We start from the raw sequence: 12,545 nt of genomic DNA on the forward strand, positions 1-12,545 counted from the left end.
TCTCTACCTCCCTGAGAAGCCTATGACTGTTCACCCTCTCTACCTCCCTCAGAAGCCTGTGACTGTTCACCCTCTCTACCTCCCTCAGAAGCCTGTGACTGTTCTTCCTCTCTACCTCCCTGAGAAGCCTGTGACTGTTCTTCCTCTCTACCTCCATGAAAAGCCTATGACTGTTCTTCCTCTCTACCTCCCTGAGAAGCCTATGACTGTTCTTTCTCTCTACCTCCCTGAGAAGCCTTTGACTGTTCTTCCTCTCTACCTCCCTGAGAAGCCTATGACTGTTCTTCCTCTCTACCTCCCTGAGAAGCCTATGACTGTTCTTCCTCTCTACCTCCCTGAGAAGCCTGACTGTTCACCCTCTCTACCTCCCTCAGAAGCCTGTGACTGTTCACCCTCTCTACCTCCCTCAGAAGCCTGTGACTGTTCACCCTCACTACCTCCCTGAGAAGCCTATGACTGTTCACCCTCTCTACCTCCCTGAGAAGCCTTTGACTGTTCACCCTCTCTACCTCCCTGAGAAGCCTTTGACTGTTCTTCCTCTCTACCTCCCTGAGAAGCCTTTGAGTGTTCTTCCTCTCTACCTCCCTGAGAAGCCTGTGATTGTTCACCCTCACTACCTCCCTGAGAAGCCTATGACTGTTCACCCTCTCTACCTCCCTGAGAAGCCTATGATTGTTCACCCTCACTACCTCCCTGAGAAGCCTTTGACTGTTCTTCCTCTCTACCTCCATGAGACGTCTGTGACTGTTCTTCCTCTCTACCTCCCTGAGAAGCCTATGACTGTTCACCCTCTCTACCTCCCTGAGAAGCCTGTGACTGTTCACCCTCTCTACCTCCCTCAGAAGCCTGTGACTGTTCTTCCTCTCTACCTCCCTGAGAAGCCTGTGACTGTTCACCCTCTCTACCTCCCTGAGAAGCCTGTGACTGTTCACCCTCTCTACCTCCCTGAGAAGCCTGTGACTGTTCACCCTCTCTACCTCCCTGAGAAGCCTGTGACTGTTCACCCTCTCTACCTCCCTGAGAAGCCTGTGACTGTTCACCCTCTCTACCTCCCCCAGAAGCCTGTGACTGTTCACCCTCTCTACCTCCCCCAGAAGCCTGTGACTGTTCACCCTCTCTACCTCCCCCAGAAGCCTGTGACTGTTCTTCCTCTCTACCTTCCTGAGAAGCCTGTGACTGTTCACCCTCTCTACCTCCCTGAGAAGCCTATGACTGTTCACCCTCTCTACCTCCCTGAGAAGCCTGTGACTGTTCACCCTCTCTACCTCCCTCAGAAGCCTGTGACTGTTCTTCCTCTCTACCTCCCTGAGAAGCCTGTTACTGTTCACCCTCTCTACCTCCCTGAGAAGCCTATGACTGTTCACCCTCTCTACCTCCCTGAGAAGCCTGTGACGGTTCTTCCTCTTTACCTCCCTGAGAAGCCTATGAGTGTTCTTCCTCTCTACCTCCCTGAGAAGCCTGTGACTGTTCACCCTCACTACCTCCATGAGACGTCTGTGACTGTTCACCCTTGCTACCTTGAGGCACAAGTGCAGAAGGGGTTGTACTTTTCAGAGCCATAGCAGAATGGACCCATGGTTTAGTACCATGGAACACATGAGTAACCCCAGTAGCCCCTGTCTGCTCTTTTGCCCTCCGAACGTGGTGTGACAGTGAAGTATTCAGTACTGCTTAGACCACTTATTTTACTGATGGAAGGGGAGAGGAAAAGAACACACCTACAGGTGTGTGTGTGTGTGACACTGGCTGGAGGGCCTGTTACCCAACCATTGACCCTGAATCCCGCCAGTGTCGAGGTCTTAGTAGGGCTGAAAGCGTAGATTCAGGCTGTCTGCCCAGAAATGAATGGAGAGCAGACAAGGTTCTGGCCCAGGAGGGCTGGATGAGCGGGAAGAGCCCAGTGGGCCAGATTGATGCTCAGAGATGGATCCTTGAATCCTGCCAGGATTCACTGCTGACTCTGGCAGGCGGTGAAATCACTGGTTCTCACCCCAGCAGTGCGGGCTGAGGTAATGGCAAAGGAAGTGGGTTGCCTGGACGACTTGACAAACGTACTCTTAAGCAGCTGCTTCGGAGCGGTGTGCAGGATGGGAGCCTAGTCTGTCTCCAGCCCTTCTGGCTCCGTATCTCTGAGGCTTTAGCTAGGACTCTGATCATACGAGAGTCCAGGGAATGCGGCATATCCTCAGTATTACTTGAGTGAGGTTGTTAGGCCGTAAAATGTAGTTCATGAGACTGCACTGAAAGGTGAGGTTTCTGTGATGAGGGATCGGTGGGTCTATTGGAGCATGAGGTCTGTCTTTAGAATGAATGAGGCACAATTAAAAAAGTGTCTGATGTCACTGAATGGAAATGATAAGCTGTTCCAGATAATGTGACTGTGTTTTCTAAAGTCTGTGGTGATAATGTCTGTTACCTGTGGTATTAGTCTTCGCTGATGTAATTTGTAGTGAGAACTAATAATTGTTAGTCATTTTCCTCCGTACGTTCGCAGCAATAGGTGTAGGGAATCGGAGAAAGGTGATGAGTGGGAACAGAGTGGACGACGTGAAGGAGAGATGTAGGAGGGGTGTGTGGAAGACCGCAGGCAAGTGTGGTGGTCTGGATGAAGTGGGGACGGTAGGAGGGAAAGATGAACAACCTTGAGGAAGAATGGAGAGCAGGTAGGTGGAAGAACAGAGGCCAACAGGGAAGAAGGACAGACTGCTGTGAGGGCCAGAGGGCCATGGTTAGAGTGGGGTAGAGAGCGGTCCAGTGGACGCAGCGAAGATGCATGTGATCCAACAAGGAGCAAACATCTCACTGAGGTCTTCTTGTCTTTTTATTCCTTACAGACCCCTGGGAGCAGAGACTGCACCCCAGCATGGCTTCGGCAGAGGATGCCAGTGGTCCCAACCCCAGCAGCACCGCAGAAGAGAACTACTTTGTGAAGTACACCTTCACGGACCGCTCGCACAGTAGCCGTGTGGCACAGAGCATTATGAAGTTGTGCCTGGAGGATGAGCTCTTCGCCGATGTCACAATCTCTGTGGAAGGCAAAGAGTTCCAGCTACACCGGCTGGTGCTGTCGGCCCAGAGCTGCTTCTTTCGCTCCATGTTCACATCCAACCTGAAAGAAGCCCACAACAGGGTGATTGAGCTGCAGGATGTCAGTGCAGCTGTCTTCCAGCTCTTAGTGGACTACATCTATCATGGGACAGTGAAGCTGTGCGTGGACGAGCTGCCAGAGACCTACGAGGTGGCTGACATGTACCAGCTTACTTCCCTCTTCAAGGAGTGCTCCCGTTTCCTTGTGCGCACAGTGCAGGTGAAGAACTGCCTTCAGGTAATGTTTCTAGCTGATCAGCACAGTGATCTGGAGCTGTACACCGCCGCAAAACACTGCGCTAAGAGGCACCTGGCCCAGCTGCGGGATACAGACGAGTTCCTGAACCTGCCTCTGCGACTGCTCACTGACATTATCACAGGTGAGAAGTGTGAAGGAGTGTGTCTGTGTACGCATGTGTGTGGAGTAAAGGAAGTGTGTGTGTGTGTGTGTGTGTATAGAGTAAAGGGAGCGAGTGTGTGTGTGTGTGTGTGTGTGTATAGAGTAAAGGGAGTGTGTGTGTGTATAGAGTAAAGGGTGTGTGTGTGTGTATAGAGTAAAGGGTGTGTGTGTGTGTATAGAGTAAAGGGTGTGTGTGTGTGTATAGAGTAAAGGGAGTGTGTGTGTGTATAGAGTAAAGGGAGTGTGTGTGTGTATAGAGTAAAGGGAGTGTGTGTGTGTATAGAGTAAAGGGAGTGTGTGTGTGTATAGAGTAAAGGGTGTGTGTGTGTGTATAGAGTAAAGGGTGTGTGTGTGTATAGAGTAAAGGGTGTGTGTGTGTATAGAGTAAAGGGTGTGTGTGTGTATAGAGTAAAGGGAGTGTGTGTGTGTAGAGTAAAGGGAGTGTGTGTGTATAGAGTAAAGGGAGTGTGTGTGTATAGAGTAAAGGGAGTGTGTGTGTGTGTATAGAGTAAAGGGAGTGTGTGTGTGTGTGTATAGAGTAAAGGGAGTGTGTGTGTGTGTGTGTATAGAGTAAAGGGAGTGTGTGTGTGTGTGTGTATAGAGTAAAGGGAGTGTGTGTGTGTATAGAGTAAAGGGAGTGTGTGTGTGTGTGTGTGTGTATAGAGTAAAGGGAGGGTGTGTGTGTGTGTATAGAGTAAAGGGAGGGTGTGTGTGTATAGAGTAAAGGGAGGGTGTGTGTGTATAGAGTAAAGGGAGTGTGTGTGTGTATAGAGTAAAGGGAGTGTGTGTGTGTGTATAGAGTAAAGGGAGTGTGTGTGTGTGTGTGTGTGTGTGTGTGTATATATAGAGTAAAGGGTGTGTGTGTGTGTGTGTGTAGAGTAAAGCAGTGTGTGTCTGAATGCATGTGTGTGAAGTAAAGGGTGTGTGTGCATGTATTTTTGGAGTAAAAGGAGTGTGCCTGCTTGAGCATGTGTGTGTGAAGAAGAGTGTGAGCCATGTGTACAAGCATGAACAGAACAAAGGTGAACTATGTGCTTATGTAGCGTTTTCCTCATATTTCGATCCTCAAATGCTATTTTTTTGTTTGATCTTTGCTCTGTGACCATCAGTGGGGGTTGGCAGGCGTGCTGACAATAGACTTGTTCCTGCGTGGAATGAATGTACTTTGTATTTGCTAGTATTCTTGACTATCTGTATGTGGTGTGACATGGGAGTCTTCTTTCTGTCCCAGAATAGCTCATTGTAATGTCCTCGTCATTATGGATAAAGCCAGGTGTTAACGGCCTAATCTTACAGACTAGTGTTGCAATTTGTTAGCCGGGATAGGTGAAAGCCTCCTCGCGGAACAGTGTCTTTCAGCGTGAAGGAATGGAAGTAAATCACCACCCCCCCCCCCTCCCATCACTGTAATGCAGCATGTGGTCAGGTATCCGAGACTCCAGCTCCTCACAGTGGCCACTAAGCCTCTGATTAAGCGTAAGGCAAATTTAGGTGCTAGGATACAGGGTGTCCAGAAACAATACTGCTGATGAGCATCCCATGTCTAAATCTGGCTCTTTTACAAGTCCGTTCCAACAGAATAATGACGTATCACGCAGACCTATTGTTTTTTAGATGAAATTTCGTATGGAATTCCAAGCTTTGGGGAGCTCAATGCTCCCATTTAACACCTGCTGATAGTAAACAGGAGTGGGCCGTGGGGGAGGTGGATGGTGGTGGTGGGTGGCTGTTGGGTTGGGGGAAGGAGTCGGGTTCTCTGAGGGGATCATTCTATGGTTGGGATAGGGCTGTACTTGCAGCCTAGCCATGTTCAGTTTTACCACCTAGATTTTCCGGCGGCTAATATAGGCCCCAATGTTCCTGCAGCTGGAAAGTCTTTGTGACACCAGGCTAGTCGTGGTCAAGTGGAGCACTACCACTCCCTGCCTGATTGGACATTGGGGCCAGTCATGGTCAGATGGAGCAGTACCACCACCCTGCCGGGCTGGTAATCGGGGCTAGTCGTGGTCCGGTGGAGCAGTACCACCCTACAACGCCTGCAAACAGAAGGAACGCCATATCTGGAGGCTCTGATTTCATTCACCATTATCTGTGAAACCAGCAATTAGAATTCTCTTTAGTCCCTTCATCTGCATCATAACGTAATTAATATACCCTTATTGAAATCACATCAGGATATCTTTCAGTATTTTGCGGCATAAACTGATGTCCCATCGTCATTTGTTTTTGAGATTATCTTCAAAATATCGTAGTGTCCTTATTCGACTGTGCATCATCATATGTCTACTATCTAAATTACGAATTGATCAACTGCTTTCACTCTGGCCGTCTTCCTGACGAAGGCACTTTGGCAGTGCCGAAACGCGCGTAGAATTCCACCAGTCAATTGAATTTGTGCCACTCTTCTGATAGTGTTTTGCAAATTTTGTGCTGATTGATGAATTAATTAATGATAACACACCAGCATTATAACAATGGTTTTAATCTGTTTTCAGTATGGCTGAGAGTTTGTATGATGGATATGAAAGTGAATTAATGATTCAATATGTGTTCTTTCATGGGTCAAAAACGTAATAAATGTTAACCTTTTTGTAGGTTTGATAAATTGATCGTTGTCTTTGGTTCTTTCTGACAATTATTACATATGCAGGAGTATCAAATGTTCTGCATTTTGGTTGCCTCAAATCTGTACACTTTTTGGAGCAGTACCACCCTGTCTGTAGGAGTCTGGCATAGTATATGGTGCACACTTATGTAAGTGAAGCACCCTGCACTAATCCAGACAGCCCTTATGGAGATTTTAGTGGTCGTAGACAACCTTCAAAAGCTCTCTAAGTGGTAGCTGCCTTCAGGCTTAGTCCAGAAGAAGTGTAAAGCATCTTGTTTTACCAGTACTTAAACTTATGATGTAAATTCAGTGAAAAAGAACCACACAGTGTAGTTATAAAGATATATATTTATTATAAACACTCACTAACACATTGCAGTTACTCCTACCCGGGGATATAACCACAATGCACACAATACTTTGCTAATAGACCACGTAAGTAGCACTGATACACAGTGGTCTCCAGGGGGAGACCAAACCATATACTAAAATAGTGGAATGCAAACCACAACCTAAGTCGGGACTGGACCCAGAAGACATAAGAGTCGGGCACCCAGAGAACCACCCAAGGTAAGTATGCAGGAACCCCATGGAGGCCGTGTGCAGAGTGGGAACACGACCGCGTGCTCAATTCAAGCCAGTGGGTAAGTCGCAGTTACAGTTTTAAAGAAGGATCCTTCCCAGCGGACGCTGCAGAAACCTCATGGAAGACAGACTGCTGGAGAGCCACCCCACCCGTGGATTCCCTCAGAACCAGGATACCTACACCAGGGAAGCCGTGTGCAAACGTGCAAAGTTGTCAGAAACCGCCATCGTTTCCAATGGAGGACTTCAGGAAAGTGCTGCTGCAGAAGAAGGAGTGTTGGAAGGCGGACCTCGGGGAGTCGGAGAGACCACCCAGAGGGGCCCCCACACTGTACGAAGTAGCCGAGCGCCGCTGAGAAGCCTCCGAGGGAGATCCTTCTCCTATCATGTACTAGCACAGTAACACCACCACACAGGACTCAAGGAGGTTGTCTCAAGACGAGCAAATCTTTATCAGCACTTAAAGGTTACGGGATCAATATTTACACGAAAATGGATCGAGGGATCCACAAAAGTCTCAGTGTCTCCTTAGAAGGGAAGGGGTAGCGGGACAGTCTTTGGCAGGAGCTTGGTACGAGGGTACCTGGGGCCCAGTTCTTATCCTCAAGCTGGAGAGCCTCCGGACCTCGGAGGGAGCGAGCCGCGACGGCGTCAGCAGGGCTCTGGTGTTCAGTTCGTGGTGAGCCGCGACCAGGTCAGCTGGGCTCACAAGGTGGTTTTTGCTCAGCTCGAGCCGCGACGTCGTCAGCAGGGCTCCGAGGGAGGTTTCAGCGAGGTTGGGCCGCGACAGCGTCAGCAGGGCCCCGATGTTCCGGGGGACTTCAAGGTTTCAGTTAGAAGGAGCCGCGACGCAGTCTGCAGGGCTCGTGGTGGTTTCAAGCAAGAGTTCTTCTCCGTAGGGTCGGCCGCGATTCAATCAGCAGGGCTCTCGACTCCGGGATACAACTGCCGGTCTGTTGCGGGGTCGCCCCAGATATAGGCCTGGAGCCCTTTGAAGTCCGGACCCTTGCGCCCGGAGGGGCGGAGAGGCCGGGTTGGGAGCGGCCAGACGCCCAGCAGGAGAGGCGCCGGGCCCAGGAGAGATGGAGGCCGATCGCACCTCGGTGTGTGGGGACGGTTGGGGGTCCCATCGATACCGCCCTCTGTCAGGCGATGAGGTGTTCACGTGATACCCCCTGGCCAGTTCTTGGTGCCTCAATGTCTGGGCCTCGCTGGGGCCGAGGCCGGGTTGAGTGGAGTCAGGTGGACTGGTGTGCAGGGTCACGTGGCAGGCAACAAAATGGTGGAGCCCCGAGGTGTATGCGACCTCGTGCGGCTCGAACGGGTGGCCCGTGGAGGCCAGGGCGGGGAACGGGCCCAACCCCAGGGAAGTCAGGACCACGCCACGAGGCCGGGTCCAACAGGCGTCCCCCCCCCCCCCCAGCCGAAGGCAGGGAGAGTCACCCATCTTCTTGGGGATTCTCCTCGTCGAGGCGGAAGAAGCGGGACAGGCCGTCAGCGTTGGCGTGGTCATTGCCGGGTCGGTGCTCAACCGAAAAGTCCATCCCTTTCAGGGCAATGGACCATCGCAGCAGCTTGGGATTCTCGCCTCTCATTTGCATTAACCACCGCAAAGGCCGGTGGTCGGTCCGGACCCAAAAGTGGGTACCGAAGAGATAGGGCCGGAGCTTCTTAAGGGCCCACACTACAGCGAAGGCCTCGCGCTCGATGGTGCCCCATCGTTGCTCCCGGGGCAGCAGCCGTCGGCTGATGAAGGCCACCGGGCGGTCGAGTCCCTTCTCATCAACCTGAGACAGGACGGCCCGATCCCATATTCGGAGGCGTCTGTCTGTACGATAAACTCTTTACTGTAGTCAGGGGCCTGGAGTACAGGGGCAGTGCACATCGCGGCCTTGAGAGTCTCGAAAGCTGATTGGCAGCGGGGAGTCCAGTGCACCTTCTTGGGCTGTTTCTTCGAGGTGAGCTCCGTGAGAGGCCCCACAATGCTCCCATAGTCCCGGATGAACCGCCGGTAGTATCCGGTGAGGCCAAGGAAGGCCCGCACAGCGGTCTGGGTAGTGGGAGGTTCCCATGCCTGGATGGCATCGACTTTTGGTTGGAGGGGGGCCACCTGACCGCTTCCCACCTGATGGCCCAGGTAGGTCACCGATCCTTGGCCGACCTGGCATTTGCTGGCCTTAATCGTGAGCCCAGCCCTTTTGGAGGGCGGCCAGGACGGCTTTGAGGTGAACTAGGTGCTCAGCCCAGTGGTTGCTGTACACGGCAATGTCATCCAAATAGGCCGCGCTGAAGGCCTCGAGCCCGGCCAGGACCTTGTTTACGAGTCTCTGAAAAGTGGCCGGGGCATTCTTCATGCCGAAGGGCATCACCCGAAAGTGGTAATGCCCATCAGGAGTAGAAAAGGCGGATCTTTCTCGGGCGCCGGGGGTAAGCTGAATCTGCCAGTACCCGGCGGTGAGGTCCAGCGTGCTCAGGTAGCGGGCGGACCCCAAGCGATCGATGAGTTCGTCGGCCCGGGGTATAGGATGGGCGTCCGTCTTGGTCACAGCATTCAGGGCCCGGTAGTCTACACAATCGCAGCTCCGGGGGATGGCCGGGGGCTGCGGCCTTTGGTACCAGGACGACAGGGCTGGCCCACGGGCTGTCAGAGGGCTCGATGACCCCGAGGGCCAACATCTTCGCTACTTCGGCCTGGATGCATGCCCGTACTCGGTCGGGTACCCTGTAGGCTCGGTGTCGCACGGGGGGGGCTGTCCCCGGTGTCGACGTCGTGGACGCACCAGTGGGTCACCCCCAGGGTGAGGGAGAAGAGGGTTGCGTAGTCCTGCAGCAGTTGTTGACAGTCGATGCGCTGTTCCGGGGTCAGGGAGGAGGCGAGCTGGACACCTTTGATGGATCCGTCGTGGACGTCGTTCTGCAAGAGGTCGGGTAGGGGCTCGGAGTCGTCCTCGCCCCCCTCGTCGGTCGCCAGCAGCAGGCTCAGTTCGGTCCGGGCGAAGTAGGGTTTGAGCCTGTTAGCATGTAGAACCCGGAGGGGGTTCCGGGGGGACTCTAGGTCAACTAGGTAGGTGACGGGGCTCTTCTTTTCCACCACCTTAAAGGGCCCAGTCCACTTGTCCTGGAGGGCGCAGGGCTCAACAGGGGCCATGACCCAGACTCGCTGGCCTGGCTCGAACTCGATTGTCGAGGCGTTCTGATCGTACCACTGCTTCATGTCCTCCTGGCTGGCTTCGAGGTTGGCTTCGGTCAGGGCTCGGAACTTGCGTGTCTGGTTACGTAGGGTCAGGAGGTATCGGTAGACGTCAGGAGGGGCGCCCTGGAGCTTCGTCTCCCAGCCCTCCTTGACCAGGCTGAGGGGCCCGCGGACCGGATGTCCATACAAGAGTTCAAACGGGCTGAACCCCAGGGACTTCTGCGGGACTTCCGGTAGGCGAACAGGAGGCATGGCAATAGGACATCCCATCTCCGCCGGAGGGGCTCTTCCAAGCCCTGGATCATCCCCTTTAGGGTTCGGTTAAAGCGCTCTACCAGCCCGTTCCCCTGGGGGTGATAGGGGGTTGTGAATTTGTACGTGACCCCGCACTGCTGCCACAGGGATCGCATGTATTTGGAAATGAAGTTTGTGCCCCGGTCGCTCACCACTTCGCGGGGAAATCCCACTCGGGAGGAGATTCCCATTAAGGCCCGGCCCACCACGGGGGCCGTTACAGTTCTTAGCGGGACAGCCTCCGGGTACCTGGTGGCGTGGTCCACGAGGACCAGGATGAAGCGGTGGCCCAGGGCGGTCCGGGGGTCCAGGGGCCCCACAATGTCGATCCCGACTCGTTCGAACGGGGTGCTGACGGCTGGAAAGGGCTGGAGGGGGGCCTTGACCCGACCCCTGGTCTTCCCGCTGGCTTGGCAGGTCTGACAGGACCGGCAGTGGTTGTCCACGTCTTTTCGCATCCGGGGCCAGTAGAAGTGGGTCACCAGACGGCTGTAAGTTTTGTCTTGTCCCAGGTGCCCGGCGAGGGGCACGTCATGTGCCAGGTTGAGAAGGAACTCTCGGAAGCGGAGAGGGACCACCAACACGCGGCTGGCCCCGAGTTCTGCCACTTTCTGTTCACTGTACAATAGGCCCTCGGCCCAGTAGACCCAGTGGGTGCCGGTCTGGTCACCGTTGGCTTAGGCGGACGCTTGTCGTCGGACCCCTTCGAGAGAGGGACAGGACTGCTGTTCTTGCTGGAACTGTTCTCGCGAGGGGCCCCCTTCGTGGCACCATTGTGTAAGTTCTGGTAGGGTGCCTAGGGAAGCAACCTCTTCGGGGGAGGGTTCAGTCGGTCCAGTGTCGGTGTCCGCCTCCCCCTTGCTGCAGGCGGGGGTTGGTGCGAGCCCCTCGGGCTGGGCGGTACCGGGGGCCTGGGATGAGCGGGGGGCCTGGGCGGCCATGGACCGGGTGATGGCGCAGGCCCATTCGGATAGTCCCAGCATTCGGAGGTGCTCTCGTCGCTCCACTTGAGCCCAGGGGGAACTCTCTAGGTTGTTCCCCAGGAGGCAGTCCACGGGTGCGTCGCCCCGGACAGTTACTTTCAGTAGGCCTGACACTCCTCCCCACTCGAAGGGGACCAGGGCCATCTGGCACAGGCTTTCGCTGTTGTCGGCCGTCCGGACGGGGCACAGCACATCGGGTAGGATTTGTTCGGGGGTCACCAGGTGGCAGCGGACAGCGGTGACACTGGCGCCGGTGTCACGAAGGGCTTCGGCCCGTCGGCCATTGATGGTGACCTGCTGCCGGTATTTCTGGGTGTTGCTTGGGATCGGTGTGCGGGGCACCATTTCTCGGCTGCCCAGGCAGACCAGGGACATGGCCGCCGGCTCCCATTCGGTGGTTCCTCGGTCGAGGATTTCTTCTTCTTCCTCCCCTTCCCCCAGGGCGGCGGCCACCAGCTGTCGGGGCGGGGGCCCGCCGGCCCCGCTTCTTCGGTTCAGGGGGCATACCGGATCGCTGGCATAGTGTCCGGTTTGTTGACAGCCGTAGCAGGTTACTGGGGGCCGTGGTCCGGTTCTGGCTGCGGTCGCCCCTCTTCGGACTAGGCTCGGGGAGAGGTGTTGATGCGGCGGCCCTCGAGGCGGGCTCCTGGGGGCCCCGGCGGGGGGGTCCCGATTCCGGTTCGGCCCTCCCCCTCCACCGCGTTGGCGTGGAGGTCCGGTGGGGTTCCTCTGGTACTCCCCCATCGAGTTCCGGGGGACGCGGGTGTTGACCCATCGATCGGCCTCGACGGCGAGTTTCCGTGGGTCGGTCATCTTGCTGTCGAGGAGGTGTTGCCTTAGCTCTACGAAGCAATTGTTGGAGAGATGTTCCCAAACGATGAGGTCGACCAGCTGCCCGTAGGTGGTGACCTTGCTACCCTTGATCCATCCTTCTAGGGCCCGGCTGAAAAAGTCCACATATTCCACCCAGGTAGTGCCCGGGATCTTCTTACAGTCTCTGAACCGCTGGCGGTACATTTCCGCGGTTAGCGGGTGAGCAGGGCCTCCTTCATGTGGTCGTAGGAGGTCATCACCTCCTCTGGCAGCTGGAGCAGTGTGTCTCGACCTTCACTAAGGAACCGACCCCACAGGCCGGCGCCCCAGTCCTTTCGGGGCACCCGATGGGAGGTCATGGCCACCTCGTATGCTTTGAACCATTGTTGGATGTCGTCATTTTTGTAGTACTCCTTGACGACATCTTTAGGGATATGTACCTTGTTTTCGGCAGGCGGTAGGTTGTCTCTATTACTGGGGGTGTCGGTCCCCCCGTTCTTTGCCTTGATTTCGAGCTCTATGAGACTTCGCTCGTGCTCAAGGGTCAGTCTTTTTTCCTCCAACTCTCGGTGCCGTCTCTTC

The 12,545-nt window shown here is 54.6% G+C and overlaps 1 protein-coding gene across 1 annotated transcript in view; it reads left to right on the forward strand.

The window, feature by feature from the left end:
• Window positions 1-12,545, forward strand: part of KBTBD4 (kelch repeat and BTB domain containing 4) — a 93,589-nt gene that overhangs the window by 21,930 nt on the left and 59,114 nt on the right. Inside the window, exon 2 of the mRNA XM_085646530.1 lies at window positions 2,835-3,467. Coding sequence (XP_085502656.1) covers window positions 2,835-3,467 — 633 coding nt within the window. The remainder of the gene's footprint in view (window positions 1-2,834; window positions 3,468-12,545) is intronic.

The sequence above is a fragment of the Triturus cristatus genome, chromosome 3_1 (assembly GCF_964204655.1).
Source record: "Triturus cristatus chromosome 3_1, aTriCri1.1, whole genome shotgun sequence".
In the NCBI taxonomy this organism is placed as follows: Eukaryota; Metazoa; Chordata; class Amphibia; order Caudata; family Salamandridae; genus Triturus; species Triturus cristatus.